Raw genomic sequence first — 18,839 nt, forward strand, 5'->3', positions numbered from 1 at the left:
GGGAGAACATGTGAGGGTACCTACCCTAGGGGACTCAGGGAGAACATGTGAGGGTACCTACCCTAGGGGACACGGGGAGAACATGTGAGGGTACCTACCCTAGGGGACTCGGGGAGAACATGTGAGGGTACCTACCCTAGGGGACTCAGGGAGAACATGTGAGGGTACCTACCCTAGGGGACACGGGGAGAACATGTGAGGGTACCTACCCTAGGGGACACGGGGAGAACATGTGAGGGTACCTACCCTAGGGGACTCAGGGAGAACATGTGAGGGTACCTACCCTAGGGGACACGGGGAGAACATGTGAGGGTACCTACCCTAGGGGACACGGGAGAAAATGTGAGGATACCTACCCTAGGGGACACGGGGAGAACATGTGAGGGTACCTACCCTAGTGGAATCAGGGAGAACATGTGAGGGTACCTACCCTAGGGGACTCAGGGAGAACATGTGAGGGTACATACCCTAGGGGACACGGGGAGAACATGTGAGGGTAGCTACCCTAGGGGACACGGGGAGAACATGTGAGGGTACCTACCCTAGGGGACACGGGGAGAACATGTGAGGGTACCTACCCTAGGGGACACGGGGAGAACATGTGAGGGTACCTACCCTAGGGGACACGGGGAGAACATGTGAGGGTACCTACACTAGGGGACACGGGGAGAACATGTGAGGGTACCTACCCTAGGGGACACGGGGAGAACATGTGAGGGTACTATACCCTAGGGGACACGGGGAGAACATGTGAGGGTACCTACCCTAGGGGACACGGGGAGAACATGTGAGGGTACCTACCCTAGGGGACACGGGGAGAACATGTGAGGGTACCTACCCTAGGGGACACGGGGAGAACATGTGAGGGTACCTACCCTAAAGGACACGGGGAGAACATGTGAGGGTACTATACCCTAGGGGACACGGGGAGAACATGTGAGGGTACTATACCCTAGGTGACACGGGGAGAACATGTGAGGGTACCTACCCTAGGTGACACGGGGAGAACATGTGAGGGTACCTACCCTAGGGGACACGGGAGAAAGGGTGTAAAACATGGACTGGACCATGATTCAGCCTGGCAGAGACAGGGTGTAAAACATGGACTGGACCATTCAGCCTGGCAGAGACAGGGTGTAAAACATGGACTGGACCATTCAGCCTGGCAGAGACAGGGTGTAAAACATGGACTGGACCATTCGGCCTGGCAGAGACAGGGTGTAAAACATGGACTGGACCATTCAGCCTGGCAGAGACAGGGTGTAAAACATGGACTGGACCATTCAGCCTGGCAGAGACAGGGTGTAAAACATGGACTGGACCATTCAGCCTGGCAGAGACAACCATACATACATGTATAGTGTTGTATATATTTATAGGAGGGTTGACATACTGTGTATCAGGAGGTCCAGGTTCATTACTGAAGCTAGGACCCTTGTAGGGGTTAGACCAGTCACTCTTCACAGACAGAAGGCTGGGAGTTGGAGACTCTGCTCTGTGGTGGACACTTCTGGAATCACACAGACAGAAATAACAATACATAAACAACAGAGACAGTGAATAATACTACTAGAAATAATACTAAGTAAATAACAGACAGTAATTAGCATAACAGTAGCTTGTATTCCATGTAGTACAAACGGTGCAATGGAATGATTTGTCCAAGGAGATAAAGACCAGTTCCTCTCTAAACACTTAAAACTTAGGTCAGGATTGAGAAGGCGTTTTTAGAATCCTGAATGGGTTCTAAACCCCCCCCCTTGCTAATTTGCCCAGTCAATCATTTGATCCACCCTACTCGCCTGCTGTGTTGTTAGTTGTAGGCTACTGTTGTAGCCTATATTAAATTATTAAAGTCTTTATTCATTTAATATACAACAAGATATATTAGTGAACGGAAACCTGAACCTGTGAACCATGAATTAAACAACAAATAGGCGCGCACACACGCTGCTGTTTTGCATCTCCTCCCTCCTGTCCTGTCTGTCTGTCTGTATCACTGTGGTCCGTTCATGACACCGTGACCATGCACGTTTATGACAATCCATTTAGATTGCCTCGCGAGTCGCTGCAGTGGCTGGGCTGTCAACTGTCAATTATAGAAATGTGCTGCCTAAACCAGCTTCATGTACATGGCACTGGCAGTGGCACTGGTGGGCTGGCTGGGTTAGCGCGGTCCCCTCGACGCCCCTGCACTTGCGCTGCGTCGGGTTCATCCTTAAAACGACGAGATGTAACTCGAGAAAGGGGGATTCCAGCACAGGCAGCGCAAATCCTCGCATACGGTATGCACTCATGCAAAACAGAAAACACTGTTTAAATGGCTTAAGCATCTAAACTTGCAACATTGTTTTAATTGCGCGATTTTAACTGCTTGTAAAGTTGGTAATCTCCTACCAATTTCATATGACAGACACATCGTTGATGTACGCCTATTCCTTTTTTTATATGTAGCCCATATAGCCCTACATACAGTTTTATATTAACATTTTAGGAGTGAATACATTATGTTTAGATGCCTGTGACAGCCTCTCAGCTGGTCAAACAATGCTGCTCCGCTGTTCTACGACAGAAAAACAGGTGAGGACAAAGCGTACGACAGCTCCCGACCAGACGTGATTTTTGTCCTGGCACACGTTCAATTTCAAGCTTTGGTGGAAATGGTAAATGCCGACAATTGCGGTAATTTCGGCGTGCACCCATATTTTGGCCTACGCCGAGTTGATAAATGAGGGCCATAGTGTATATTGTATAGTGTTATAGTGTATATTGTAGGGCATTAACATAACAATCGATTAGTCGATTAGTCGACTAGCAAAACGGTAGTCGACACTGTAAATCAAAAATTGAGTAATCGTTAATATTATTTTTAATATTTTTTATGATTTATTTTTTATTTATTTTTTACAGCAGACATGCAGCTGTGAGCTCTGTTGTTTTGTTAGTTCTCCAACTTAAGTACTAATCCCTTCCTGGCTGATTGTTTTCATATCATATACAAGCCGACTGTACGTGGGTTTTGCCGTCACCGTCACTCGTGTAGGTGCGCCTATTACTGTAGTTTGTTCAACAAGTTAGATCGGTGGGCGGCAGTGGCTGCACTGGCAACAATTAAGACAGATTTTCAAAAAGCATAAGCCTCATAGGCTCATACGCTCAATGGGGACAACTACAGTGTGTAAATCATTTTACTATTGGTGAGTTTATTACTGTAGTTTGTTCAACAAGTTAGATTGGAGACTTGTCGTCGTTTCGTCCGGTACAGTAGTATAGCAGCCTGTCCCTCCTCACTCTGCCCAATAATATCCAGTTTGGTGACAGTCAAACTACAGTAGCTCTTGCCGTGATTTCATGTTTCTTTTTCTTCATGCTTATCCAACAAAAGTGCAGGCGTGCGGCATTATTAAAAACAAACAGCTATGCCGCGCGATCATAGTTATAATAGTCGCGATGGAGTGAAGTAGTTGATCATCTGATTCATAGCCTGGTAAGCCTGCTAGCTAGCAAGCCTAGTATGTAATCATAACCTCCTCCTAGCTTGTAGCTCCTTCTAAAAACCAAAGGAACTGTGGTTGTAACTTGTAACTTGTTGTTGAACATTTAGGGGTTTATGAAAAACATCGCATCATTCATTCCTCCTCCTCCTCCTCCACTCTCCAACTGAACAAACATTTTCAACAACGTAACATGCTATGCTGCGCCGTAGAAAGGTCTTGCGCATCAAAAATAGCAGATCTACAAGCTCACAGCGCGTCCATCCGTGAGTCATTGTGGACTTGCAACTTTGACTTGACTTTTAACAGCTGATGTGAATTTCAGCCAATCAGTGCGGCATTCAGCGTAATCTAGTAAGAGAGTGGCGACACTAGCGTTGACTCCCATTGTAACAATGGAATGCGGAAGTGCTCATTCTATCTCAATGGGATAGTTCCAATGTTTGGAACTATAGCCCATAGCACCCCGCTTTGTGGTGAGATCAAAGCGTGTCGCCACTCTCTTACTATTCCACTCGGCCTGCATTCACCGGCTCTGTTTTGCAGTTAATCCTTCACTCGCGCTGGCCGTTTCAATACACGATGTTTTAATGCTTGATTGGATGGAAAAGAATATCATATTTTACCGCCGACTAATCGATTATAAACCGATTTTGATGGTAGTCGTGTCGACTATCAAAAATCACGTTTGGTTAATGCCCTTTGTATAGTGTTATAGTGTATATTGTATAGTGTTATAGTGTTATAGTGTTATATATATTTATAGGAGGGTTGACATACTGTGTATCAGGAGGTCCAGGTTCATTACTGAAGCTAGGACCCTTGTAGGGGTTAGACCAGTCACTCTTCACAGACAGAAGGCTGGGAGTTGGAGACTCTGCTCTGTGGTGGACACTTCTGGAATCACACAGACAGAAATAACAATACATAAACAACAGACAGTGAATAATACTACTAGAAATAATACTAAGTAAATAACAGACAGTAATTAGCATAACAGTAGCTTGTATTCCATGTAGTACAAACGGTGCAATGGAATGATTTGTCCAAGGAGATAAAGACCAGTGCCTCTCTAAACACTTAAAACTTAGGTCAGGATTGAGAAGGCGTTTTTAGAATCCTGAATGGGTTAAAAGGTGTCTGTTGAATTGAGCAATTGTAACAGTTATCTCCTTAACACATTCCGACCGGGATTACTGCATGTTGTTTGTGAGGGTACCTACCCTAGGGGACACGGGGAGAACATGTGAGGGTACCTACCCTAGGGGACACAGGGAGAACATGTGAGGGTACCTACCCTAGGGGACACGGGGAGAACATGTGAGGGTACCTACCCTAGGGGACACAGGGAGAACATGTGAGGGTACCTACCCTAGGGGACTCAGGGAGAACATGTGAGGGTACCTACCCTAGGGGACTCAGGGAGAACATGTGAGGGTATCTACCCTAGGGGACACAGGGAGAACATGTAAGGGTACCTACCCTAGGGGACACAGGGAGAACATGTGAGGGTACCTACCCTAGGGGAGAACATGTGAGGGTACCTACCCTAGGGGACACGGGGAGAACATGTGAGGGTACCTACCCTAGGGGACTCAGGGAGAACGTGTGAGGGTACCTACCCTAGGGGACACAGGGAGAACATGTGAGGGTACCTACCCTAGGGGAGAACATGTGAGGGTACCTACCCTAGGGGACACGGGGAGAACATGTGAGGGTACCTACCCTAGGGGACTCAGGGAGAACGTGTGAGGGTACCTACCCTAGGGGACTCAGGGAGAACATGCGAGGGTACCTACCCTAGGGGACACGGGGAGAACATGTGAGGGTACGTACCCTAGGGGACACGGGGAGAACATGTGAGGGTACGTACCCTAGGGGACACGGGGAGAACATGTGAGGGTACCTACCCTAGGGGACACGGGGAGAACATGTGAGGGTACTATACCCTAGGGGACACGGGGAGAACATGTGAGGGTACCTACCCTAGGGGACACGGGGAGAACATGTGAGGGTACCTACCCTAGGGGACACGGGGAGAACATGTGAGGATACCTACCCTAGGGGACACGGGAGGAAATGTGAGGGTACCTACCCTAGGGGACACGGGGAGAACATGTGAGGGTACCTACCCTAGGTGACACGGGGAGAACATGTGAGGGTACCTACCCTAGGTGACACGGGGAGAACATGTGAGGGTACCTACCCTAGGGGACACGGGGAGAACATACAAACTCCACACAGAAAGGCCCTTTCGCCAACCCCGCCTCGGGTATGGGCACTGATGACACAGAGGAGAGAACACGCCCCCAGCGCCCACAGCGGGAATCGAACCCAGGACCTTCTAGCTGTGAGGCGACAACACTACCGACTGTGCCACTGTCCCCCCTCTTGGTTTTATTTTTGATAAAGATTTTAAACTTAATAAACAAATCAGCTCCGTCGTTAAAACTCTCTTCTTCCAATCATCGCCACGGTCAAATCCTACCTCCCCCTAAAAACAGCTGGAGATGGTTATCCATGCTTTGATTTCATCAAGAATAGATTATTGCAACTCTTTGTATATTGGCATCGACCAGGCGTCACTCAGGCGTTTACAGCTAGTGCAGAACGCAGCTGCCCGCCTTCTCACCGGCACTATAAAACGTGAACATTACACCATGTCTGCCCCTCCCCATTAGATCTGCTCAGTCCAGTCCACGTTTTTCCCCGCCAAGGTACTGGGGCTCCTTGTGTGTGTGCTTTGCTTCCTTCAGGCCGCGTTGCCATGTCTGCTTATTATAAGCAACCTTTGACTTTTTTTCTGTAAAGTCCCTTGCAGATAAACTATTGGTAGTTGCTGGCTGATGTTTTTTTTGGGCTTGATTCTAAAGTGTACAGTAGTATATTTGGGCTTGCTTCCACATTTCTTCACATCAAGGAACCCCAGATTAATATGTAATTGTCCACGGACATCCATCTGAACATATTTTGTGCCTTTTTTATTAAAATATTTAAAGAATATTCAAAATATTTCGTTTTATTCTCAATGTTTTTTTTAAATAACAGATGTACAACCTCACAATGTGTTGCTGTGAGCTTGTAGATCAGCTATTTTCATTTGTGGTTGTTTTCATAGACCTGGGCACTTGTTTCTCTTGCAAAACTGGCAACACAGCAAGAGAAACTTATGCACACACAAACGCAAAGACTTATGGGCTATATGAAAAAGGTGAATAGAAATAATGTTTGATTTGATTTGACTTGGAGTACACAATTCAGACACCAGATGGAGCTGTTGGTTGTAAAGGAGTTCATGTTTCAATCATCAGTCTGGTCAATTCAAATTCAAACCTTTGATGAGTAGGTTCATGTTTTAGTTTATTAGAGAGTGTAAAAGTTGAGTGTTAAAACATTTTCATTTGCCGTTATATTTCATTTTAGTGTTTTTCATTATTTTGAGCTGAACCTCTCCCATCCAGGGTGTGTGTGTGTGTGTGTGTGTGTGTGTGTGTGTGTGTGTGTGTGTGTGTGTGTGTACGTGTACGGACAGGGTGTAAAACATGGACTGGACCATTCGGCCTGGCAGAGACAGGGTGTAAAACATGGACTGGATCATTCAGCCTGGCAGAGACAGGGTGTAAAACATGGACTGGACCATTCAGCCTGGCAGAGACAGGGTGTAAAACATGGACTGGACCATTCAGCCTGGCAGAGACAGGGTGTAAAACATGGACTGGACCATTCAGCCTGGCAGAGACAGGGTGTAAAACATGGACTGGACCATTCAGCCTGGCAGAGACAGGGTGTAAAACATGGACTGGACCATTCAGCCTGACAGAGACAGGGTGTAAAACATGGACTGGACCATTCAGCCTGGCAGAGACAGGGGTGTAAAACATGGACTGGACCATTCAGCCTGGCAGAGACAGGGTGTAAAACATGGACTGGACCATTCAGCCTGGCAGAGACAGGGGTGTAAAACATGGACTGGACCATTCAGCCTGGCAGAGACAACCATACATACATGTATAGTGTTGTATATATTTATAGGAGGGTTGACATACTGTGTATCAGGAGGTCCAGGTTCATTACTGAAGCTAGGACCCTTGTAGGGGTTAGACCAGTCACTCTTCACAGACAGAAGGCTGGGAGTTGGAGACTCTGCTCTGTGGTGGACACTTCTGGAATCACACAGACAGAAATAACAATACATAAACAACAGAGACAGTGAATAATACTACTAGAAATAATACTAAGTAAATAACAGACAGTAATTAGCATAACAGTAGCTTGTATTCCATGTAGTACAAACGGTGCAATGGAATGATTTGTCCAAGGAGATAAAGACCAGTTCCTCTCTAAACACTTAAAACTTAGGTCAGGATTGAGAAGGCGTTTTTAGAATCCTGAATGGGTTCTAAACCCCCCCCCTTGCTAATTTGCCCAGTCAATCATTTGATCCACCCTACTCGCCTGCTGTGTTGTTAGTTGTAGGCTACTGTTGTAGCCTATATTAAATTATTAAAGTCTTTATTCATTTAATATACAACAAGATATATTAGTGAACGGAAACCTGAACCTGTGAACCATGAATTAAACAACAAATAGGCGCGCACACACGCTGCTGTTTTGCATCTCCTCCCTCCTGTCCTGTCTGTCTGTCTGTATCACTGTGGTCCGTTCATGACACCGTGACCATGCACGTTTATGACAATCTATTTAGATTGCCTCGCGATGCCTCGTGTTATAGTGTATATTGTATAGTGTTAGTGTATATTGTATAGTGGTATAGTGTATATAGTATAGTGTTATAGTGTATATGGTATAGTGTTAATGGTCCTCATTCACAAAGGAGAAATACGTCACAGTGTAAATAATGCGGAAACAGATCGTATTGGTAGGCGTATTAATCCGTCCGCTCAACCTACGATTTGCTCCCGTCTTATTCAGGGAAGCTGGTATAATCACTTCATTTGTGCGGATCGGCGAGTGTATCCTTTCCGCATTTTTCCCAAGCGATTCGCCTGGTGTCGCCTGGTTAAATGGAACATCCACGCCCATCCCACACCATATAAGGCAACAGGAAATATCGAAATACGTCATCATAGCCTGCACAGAGCTTTAAATGATATACAACAGCCGCGATGAGCTTGTAGAGCAGTTCATTTTGACAGGCGGGTCTCTGCACGGACAGATCTTAAAGCAAACAGCGCGAGTTATGTATATAATTATAAACTAAACTTGCCAACTTGGCACGCATTGCTTCACTCATTGTTAAATGTCAGAACGTTAATAAGTTAACTGATGTTACAGCAGTGATGTAAATAGGGTGCGTTTTGCGTCTCAAAACGCACTTTATAGTTATGGGACGCAATACACCAACAGCCTTTGCGTCCTGTGGACGCAGAGGCTGTTGGTGTATCTGGCTGCACTGAAGACTATGGCACTCTCTCGGTCACACACTGTTCTACGTGGAAGTCTAGCACTCTTTCGGTCACACACTGTTCTACGTGGAAGTCTAGCACTCTTTCGGAGTAAAGGCTGGAGCCTGGGTCCGAGGGGCTAATGGACTAGCCTACATGTTGTTTACTCTCCGGAGTCCAGACCCATGCAGTTTAATAATATACAGTCACACCAGAATGCACACTGCTGTCTCGTGTCTCATCACAACCCAATACGCGACCCGTGAAGTCGGGGGGAAAAATAATAAAAGAGAGAAAAGAAAAAGACGGAGTGACAAATCGTTAGCAACAAGCTGTGCTAACAGACTGGTGGTGGTGGTGTTGGCTATTAGCTTGTTGCTGCTGCTGATTCAACGCACTGATTGAACTTCACTTCATGTCCGCCTGTAACGTGAACGAATCCTGACACCAGCGCTGCAAAAACAGACAGATCTACAAGCTCTCAACGCGCTGCAAACGGCGCTGCAGAGATGGGCGCATCTGCGGGTTCTCAACGCATTTGTTTTTGCAGCGCTGGTGTCAGGGTTTGTTCACGTTGATCTACAAGCTCTCAACACGTTGCAAACGGCGCTGCAGAGACAGGCACATCTGCAGGTTCTCAACGCGTCGCGTCAGCGGCGCGTTGAGAGCTTGTGAATCTGTCTTTTTTTCGACTTGCGACCTGCTGTAAACTGTAATCACATTGCACGAATATATCGGCGATTTTTGACCAGACGATGGGAAAATGTTGCTATATCGCCCAACCTTAATGCGTGTGTACTGTGTAGGGCAGCTGCCATTCTTCCCTGTAGACAGGGACTCAAGTGACTTCTAAGTTCCACTTTTCCAAATAAATTATTTTACATCCACAATGGCAAACCTATTTGCATTTTGGCCAAGTACAATAATTGCAACTGCAAACAACTTTTGGTTGGTATATTAAGCTATGTTAAATCCACTGTTGCCACTATTAGTATATCTTACTGAGTTGTGCTAATACTACTAGCCTACATAAAAACATATACTGTATAGGCCTATTTGATATTTTTATATATATATCTTTTTTTAATAAAAAATGTTTTATTATTATTTTTGAGTGGTGCAACCACTCCCTTACGGAGCTATGTGTGTGTCTGGGTATGAGCACAAAAATAGCATGGTTGTTTTTCACCATCTATGCGCAACCTAACGCACACACAAACACACACTGTATATATGATGCTTTCGGGGGGTGCCAATACATTACAGTGACAGTACAGTACAGTAGAGGGACCGCCACACGGTAACTCTGTCATTTCTCAACCGTTTCGGACGCGGCACGGCACGGCGGAACCGGCCCGGCCCCCTGGGCGCATTCCTGGGGGTCTGGAACTCCCCCCCCCCCGCGAACCCCCTCACGGAGTTGCACCACTCACTTCACACAGGTGTGATTTTTTTTGGGACTCATAAGAATTTTTTGGGACTCATTTGAATGACCACCTGTGCATCCCGGGACCCATTACATTGAAAACCTATTTACATCACTGTTACAGTTACTTTCACATAATGAGAAAGAAGTTAATTTGTAGGCCTACTGTTCACCACACGACCAAATGCTATATTACAACTCGGCAATGATAAAAGCCCTTATGATGAATGCACTGCAGGGTTATATATATAAAAAAAAGAACAATTGCACACTCGCCTGCAGAGGTAAAATAGATATCCGATACTTTTTTTTATCAGAGCTGCATTGATTCATGCGGGGAATAGATTAATATCATCTCACTGTCATCTGTGTGAATGCCATGTGGAGAATGGATTTGTTCTGATCATGGACACGTAGGCATAGGCCTATAGCTATTTAAATTTTCAACCATATACGGCGGGTAGCCTCCTCTTTGTCAGATCCTCTTTGTCAGCTTAAGTGCAGGTTCATTTCATGATGTCGTCATATTAAAATGATTCGCGGGACATTTGGCACCAAACTTGATTGATCTCATGATGAGATCAATGTAGTAGCCTACAGCCTAGCTATAAGTTCCCCATATTATAATTAATTAAGGTGCACTGGCTTAAAACTATGACTGGCCGAATTGCACGCGCTGATGCAATAATGCAATTCTATTTTTTTATAGGGCTAATTAGCCCTCGTGACTGCTGTCTGTCTGTCAGACCGGCATGTCTGTGAACTATATAAATCATCTGTTCTGTCCGGGCCGGGCTCACCGCGCCGTTATATTCATTTTCCAATGTGAATTTCACCCAGATTGGACTGTTCAGCGGCAGCATGCTGCTGTCTCCCCCCCCCCCCCCACACACACACACACACACACCGACAGTCAGACTGACTCAAAGAAGCTCCGTAACAAATCAATTTCAATAGGCCTACTGCAGGCATTACTACACTAAACAACGTTGGATTCGTACAGTGCAGAATGCAGATAAGTGTATGTTCTTATTATAATTTGTTTGTTTGTTTTTTAACATGCAGCGCGAGTCCGCGAGAGCCGATCTACAAGCTCACAACGCGTTGCACTGCAAGTAGAAAGCTGTCAAGTGAGCAGCACAATCGTGCATGCTAGAAATATCCTAATAAATAAATAAAAAGGTGTCGGGCTTGCAGGGGCAGTTTCTGTATGGGACACTAGGCTAACCTGCCTCTAGAATGCATACAAGTGATACTTGGCTTTTATATAAGCTATAATTTTTTTATGTGCTGACCAATGTTTTGGACACATGCCTACATATTCTATCTGAGATTTGGGGACTTTTAATTGATTCAGCATGAAGACTAAAGCCTTCTGAATAAATCTACGCAAGCCATACAATACGGTGAGAGCTGGCGCAGCTTTTAGCGGAGTTTCCGACCAAACAACGTCACCGTCAAGTTCACGTTCAAGTTCATGAATTCCCACGTAATGTGGGAATCCACGTAAATGCCTGTCCGCTCACGCTCCGCTCACGTAACGTCACTTTATGAGCGTAAACGCCGTTGTGAATGAGGACCATAGTGTATTGTATAGTGTTACAGTGTTATAGTGTTACAGTGTTATAGTGTTGTATATATTTATAGGAGGGTTGACATACTGTGTATCAGGAGGTCCAGGTTCATTACTGAAGCTAGGACCCTTGTAGGGGTTAGACCAGTCACTCTTCACAGACAGAAGGCTGGGAGTTGGAGACTCTGCTCTGTGGTGGACACTTCTGGAATCACACAGACAGAAATAACAATACATAAACAACAGACAGTGAATAATACTACTAGAAATAATACTAAGTAAATAACAGACAGTAATTAGCATAACAGTAGCTTGTATTCCATGTAGTACAAACGGTGCAATGGAATGATTTGTCCAAGGAGATAAAGACCAGTGCCTCTCTAAACACTTACCCTAAGGGACACGGGGAGAACATGTAAGGGTACCTACCCTAGGGGACACGGGGAGAACATGTAAGGGTACCTACCCTAGGGGACACAGGGAGAACATGTGAGGGTACCTACCCTAGGGGACTCAGGGAGAACATGTGAGGGTACCTACCCTAGGGGACTCAGGGAGAACATGTGAGGGTACCTACCCTAGGGGACTCAGGGAGAACATGTAAGGGTACCTACCCTAGGGGACACAGGGAGAACATGTGAGGGTACCTACCCTAGGGGACTCAGGGAGAACATGTGAGGGTACCTACCCTAGGGGACACAGGGAGAACATGTGAGGGTACCTACCCTAGGGGAATCAGGGAGAACATGTGAGGGTACCTACCCTAGGGGACTCAGGGAGAACATGTGAGGGTACCTACCCTAGGGGACACGGGGAGAACATGTGAGGGTAGCTACCCTAGGGGACACGGGGAGAACATGTGAGGGTACCTACCCTAGGGGACACGGAGAGAACATGTGAGGGTACGTACCCTAGGGGACACGGGAGAACATGTGAGGGTACCTACCCTAGGGGACACGGGGAGAACATGTGAGGGTACCTACCCTAGGGGACACGGGGAGAACATGTGAGGGTACCTACACTAGGGGACACGGGGAGAACATGTGAGGGTACCTACCCTAGGGGACACGGGGAGAACATGTGAGGGTACTATACCCTAGGGGACACGGGGAGAACATGTGAGGGTACTTACCCTAGGGGACACGGGGAGAACATGTGAGGGTACTATACCCTAGGGGACACGGGGAGAACATTTGAGGGTACCTACCCTAGGGGACACGGGGAGAACATGTGAGGGTACCTACCCTAGGGGACACGGGGAGAACATGTGAGGGTACCTACCCTAGGGGACACGGGGAGAACATGTGAGGGTACCTACACTAGGGGACACGGGGAGAACATGTGAGGGTACTATATCCTAGGGGACACGGGGAGAACATGTGAGGATACCTACCCTAGGGGACACGGGAGGAAATGTGAGGGTACCTACCCTAGGGGACACGGGGAGAACATGTGAGGGTACCTACCCTAGGGGACACGGGGAGAACATGTGAGGGTACCTACCCTAAAGGACACGGGGAGAACATGTGAGGGTACCTACCCTAGGGGACACGGGGAGAACATACAAACTCCACACAGAAAGGCCCTTTCGCCAACCCCGCCTCGGGTATGGGCACTGATGACGCAGAGGAGAGAACACGCCACCAGCGCCCACAGCGGGAATCGAACCCAGGACCTTCTAGCTGTGAGGCGACAACACTACCGACTGTGCCACTGTCCCCCTCTTGGTTTTATTTTTGATTTTAAACTTAATAAACAAATCAGCTCCGTCGTTAAAACTCTCTTCTTCCAATCATCGCCACGGTCAAATCCTACCTCCCCCTAAAAACAGCTGGAGATGGTTATCCATGCTTTGATTTCATCAAGAATAGATTATTGCAACTCTTTGTATATTGGCATCGACCAGGCGTCACTCAGGCGTTTACAGCTAGTGCAGAACGCAGCTGCCCGCCTTCTCACCGGCACTATAAAACGTGAACATTACACCATGTCTGCCCCTCCCCATTAGATCTGCTCAGTCCAGTCCACGTTTTTCCCCGCCAAGGTACTGGGGCTCCTTGTGTGTGTGCTTTGCTTCCTTCAGGCCGCGTTGCCATGTCTGCTTATTATAAGCAACCTTTGACTTTTTTTCTGTAAAGTCCCTTGCAGATAAACTATTGGTAGTTGCTGGCTGATGTTTTTTTTGGGCTTGATTCTAAAGTGTACAGTAGTATATTTGGGCTTGCTTCCACATTTCTTCACATCAAGGAACCCCAGATTAATATGTAATTGTCCACGGACATCCATCTGAACCTATTTTGTGCCTTTTTTATTAAAATGTTTAAAGAATATTCAAAATATTTCGATTTATTCTCAATGTTTTTTTTAAATAACAGATGTACAACCTCACAATGTGTTGCTGTGAGCTTGTAGATCAGCTATTTTCATTTGTGGTTGTTTTCATAGACCTGGCTACTTGTTTCTCTTGCAAAACTGGCAACACAGCAAGAGGAACTTATGCACACACAAACGCAAAGTCTTATGGGCTATATGAAAAAGGTGAATAGAAATAAAGTTTGATTTGATTTGACTTGGAGTATACAATTCAGACACCAGATGGAGCTGTTGGTTGTAAAGGAGTTCATGTTTCAATCATCCTGGTCAATTCAAATTCAAACCTTTGATGAGTAGAGTGGTGTCCATCTTTGACGTCAATAAGTCCATGCATGGACGAGTCACTCTTCATGGAGACACAGCTGGGTACAGGAGACTCTGCTCTGTGATGATCAACCCTGTTACAAAGAGAGGATACAATTTACAATGTAGTCATTTATCAGACCCTCTTAATCCAGAGCGATTTACATTAAGCAAGAACAAAAAGCATGGGAATACATCACATATGTAAAATGCAGTTTATCAAGAAACATGCGTAAGCTAAGAACATAACTAGAACATATCTATATAATGACACTATACATATAAACTATACATATATGCTATACTATGCTGTACATATATACTATGAAGTGCTAGGATTACATACAATGCACTTATTGTGCTGTCTACATGGCTATAAGTCTGTTTCAAATGCTATCTAAGTCTAAGAAGTGCTGTCTAAGGTAGGGTAAGTGCTATGGAAAAGGTGGGTTTTCAGACTACGGTGGAAGATCGGGAGTGATGCTGCAGTTCTGATCTAGGATCAACAGGATTTATAGAGAATCATATCAGGCTTGGCAATTTCATAGTCTAGGAAGTTCTACTCAAACGTGATTATTCTTAGCTGAAAACAAGCAAAAAGCTTATAAAGTTAAACCTAAACATTCAGCTGTAAACATTGACCACAGCTATTTCAGTTATATAAGCAGTGTTGTACCCGAACGCGTTCAAAGAACGATAGTTCACGAACGATAGTTCACGAACGATAGTTCATGAACGCGTTCCTATTTCGGCTGAACGTGAACGTACTGTATTTCTGCCTGATGAACTGAACGTACTGTATTTCTGCCTGATGAACGTCATTGTGAACGCATTCATTTCTGCGTGTGTGAACGTCACTTTATCACGTTCAACTTCGTTCAAAAGTGAGTGAGTTAAGTTCTATCATCCACCCCTTTCCTAGAAATCTTGATTTTCTTTTTTTCTAAATTTTTATCCCACGATTTTGCAACCCATTTTTTCACCCGGTGTCAAATATCTAATGTAATCCTGGGCACTACACTTCCTCTGCCAACCTGGGAGAGCAACGGACTGACCTCATGCTTCCTTCTATGCATGAGGAGTCAAGCTGCTTCTTTTCACCTGACACCGCTGCACGATGGAGTAGATTAATTATGCTTCAGTGTATTTTGCAGGAACAGAGCAACACCGCTGCACGATGGAGTAGATTAATTATGCTTCAGTGTATTTTGCAGGAACAGAGCAACACCGCTGCACGATGGAGTAGATTCATTATGCTTCAGTGTATTTTGCAGGAACAGAGCAACACCGCTGCACGGTGGAGTAGATTCATTATGCTTCAGTGTATTTTGCAGGAACAGAGCAACACCGCTGCACGGTGGAGTAGATTCATTATGCTTCAGTGTATTTTGCAGGAACAGAGCAACACCGCTGCACGGTGGAGTAGATTCATTATGCTTCAGTGTATTTTGCAGGAACAGAGCGGTGCGTCTGCGATAAGGTGGTTGAAAGCAGCGTCGCGCTAGATCGGTAACGACACGCACGCATCTGTAAACACGCACGAGAAACGAGTAAATTCAAACCTTTCATCGGTTGGGTCGTCTCCGTCACTAGAGATCAACGATGACATGCCAGAAGCAGAACTCCCACTCATTTTCTCCATAGAGATATTGTATTATCAGCTACATTAAAATGTCCTAAACAGTAAAATTCATGATATTTACATTGGAATGAATGAGCCTGGCTGGAAAGTGTCCAAGTGGGAGTGTGTAAGTGGGAGAGGCCGGGTCTTAGCTATAGGTTTTCTGATTCTTGTGAATGGAATCAAATGTTATGAGTTAATTTATCAGGTCGCTGGTTGGCTTGATTCCAGCCTTCAAACTCTTAATATAAGGATGTTTTGAAATGTTTGTGCAGTATGTTGCGTGTTGTTCTATGTCTCAAAGGTGGACCAGAATGGAAACAAGCTACGGCTTTTTAGTTTAGTGTATAGTCCACGTTGGTGTTTTCCTAATGAATCACAGTGTTGTGATTTGTTTTAAACTGCTAATAAAGTATTCTATCTATCTATCTATCTATCTATGTAGCAAAATGAATGGGACATTCTCTTCTGGCCCCATGCAGTGCTGTTGAAAATGATGGCGGCTTATCTCCTGATGACTCCTGGTAGAAAAGGCTTATCTCCTGATGACTCCTTGTAGAAAAGAGAGGATGAACAATATTTAGTGAATCATTATAATCCATGTTGAATCTACAGCCACTGGTCACACATCTTACATTATAGCACTCTGAATTTAAAACAAATAAAACTAGAAAGGTCTCTGCTAGGCCAGGTTGTTGGGGGCACAAAGTCTGGAAGGCACTTAACCCATTTAGGCCTGACGTCGAAATTTAAAAAATGTATATATATATTTTTTAAAACCTCATGTTTCTATATCAGTGGTTCTCAATATTTCATGTCAAGGACCCCAAAACATTTCTGTATTTGGCCGCCGACCCCCATCTGAAAATATGTAGTTCCAGGGACCTCCCCAGAAGCAAAGATTTGAGTTAAAAACATAAAACATAAAAAATATATATTGCAAATTTGCGCCACATTTTCACGATTTTTCAAAAATAGCAGACCTACAAGCTCGTAGCGCGCCACTCGGTGGCACTGGGGGCCACCTCTGGGGACCCCCTCTGGGGACCACCTCCGGGGACCTGCGAAGACCTTTACTGCATTGCTGTATGCTTGTTGGATGAATGTTGTGTAGTGTCATGGCCGCCCCAATGCATTTCCAATGAAAGTCACATGGTTTGTAGTCCACATTTTGGACTACAAGCTGTTGTATGGCTTTCGGCTGTGTTTCGACTGCGCCCCTCCCCCTCATACAACACAAATGTTGTGTCAAACCATGTGACTCCCATTGGAAATGCATTGGGACATGCATTGCGGCCATGACACTACACAACATTCATCCAACAAGCATACAGCAATGCAGTAAAGGTCTGAGTGAGGCCTAAGCCTCGCTTGGCTTTAGTGGAATGGAATAAACCAGGCTGTACAGAGCAGGATTTAACAAGCCTGGTTTTGGCTTAAATCCTGGATTAGTTCATCCAAGTTTCGTGAAACAGATGAACTGATGCTGAATCCATTCCAAGCATTAGTTTTGCAAAAATCACTCATTGGGCTAAAACGGCCATTGCCGTAATCACAAATGTGATGATGTCAGCACAATTGTCATTAGAAAGCCTACTTTCCTTAGTGGACCTACTTTCCTTATTTAGGCTAAAGTGGACCACCCCCCTCCGCTGCGCCCTCTACCGACATTGCCCAGACTAGAGAATTGCCTCATAGAGAATATTTTTCCTCCGGTGAAATCCCCTTCTAGCCAAAAAGTACCGTTTATACGTGTGGGGGGGGGGGGTCAGAGTGCGTCCACTAAGGAAAGTAGGCTTTCTAATGACACAACCCTCTCTTTTCCTTAGCCGCAATTTGCAACTCTAGATTTTTTTATAATGGGATGAATCTAGAGTTGCAATACCCTCCATTGACTCCCCACTCATCATTTTGCGTTTGCGATCTGCTTGTCTTAAACGAAGTTAAACTCACCAACATTGCAGCTGTAGTCCAAGCTTGAATTATTCTCTTTCAATCTGCAAAGCTTGTTTTTCATAAAAATCCCCCGTAGACATGTTATGAGCTACTTTCTGTCAAGAAATTCTGTGCAAGTGATTATTTTTCTAAGTGCTGGAGTTTGGAAGCGCTCGTCGTAAGTCACTGAACGTCCCTGCATGCATCTGTTTCGCATTTGCACATAATGCAGGAGGCAGCAGCGCGACCCCTTAATACAAACGAGCGCTTCCAAACTCCAACATTTCTTCTTCTTGACAGAAAGTAGCTCATAACATGTCTACGGGGGATTTTTATGAAAAACAAGCTTTGCAGATTGAAAGAGAATAATTCAAGCTTGGACTACAGCTGCAATGTTGGTGAGTTTAACTTCGTTTAAGACAAGCAGATCGCAAACGCAAAATGATGAGTGGGGAGTCAATGGAGGGTATTGCAACTCTAGATTCATCCCATTATAAAAAAATCTAGAGTTGCAAATTGCGGCTATCTTTTCCTATAGTTTCTTAATGACACAACCCTCCTTTGTTTTGGTGAGTAGCCAAAACGTTCTTTTTATTTAGGCTAAAGAGGAGAGGCTGACCTGAGTTCCATTATGTGAGATTTAAAAGCGAAAGTAGCAGAGCCAGAGCTAGGCTATAATGTTATGTAGCTGTTGCTTAGTTTAGTATTA

The 18,839-nt window shown here is 45.2% G+C and overlaps 1 protein-coding gene across 1 annotated transcript in view; it reads right to left on the bottom strand.

The window, feature by feature from the left end:
- The window catches only part of LOC306918110 (NACHT, LRR and PYD domains-containing protein 3-like), a gene marked incomplete at its 3' end in the record, with an annotated part of 32,775 nt that extends 16,026 nt beyond the window's left edge, over window positions 1-16,749 (bottom strand). Inside the window, exons 1-6 of the mRNA XM_079530993.1 lie at window positions 16,137-16,749; window positions 14,556-14,669; window positions 11,987-12,103; window positions 7,541-7,657; window positions 4,275-4,391; window positions 1,394-1,510 (exon numbers count right to left, since the gene is read on the bottom strand). Of these exons, the coding sequence (XP_079387119.1) occupies window positions 1,394-1,510; window positions 4,275-4,391; window positions 7,541-7,657; window positions 11,987-12,103; window positions 14,556-14,669; window positions 16,137-16,216 (662 nt within the window). The remainder of the gene's footprint in view (window positions 1-1,393; window positions 1,511-4,274; window positions 4,392-7,540; window positions 7,658-11,986; window positions 12,104-14,555; window positions 14,670-16,136) is intronic.
- Window positions 16,750-18,839: the final 2,090 nt, after the last annotated feature.

The sequence above is a fragment of the Electrona antarctica genome (assembly GCF_951216825.1).
Source record: "Electrona antarctica genome assembly, contig: scaffold_841, whole genome shotgun sequence".
NCBI lineage: Eukaryota > Metazoa > Chordata > Actinopteri > Myctophiformes > Myctophidae > Electrona > Electrona antarctica.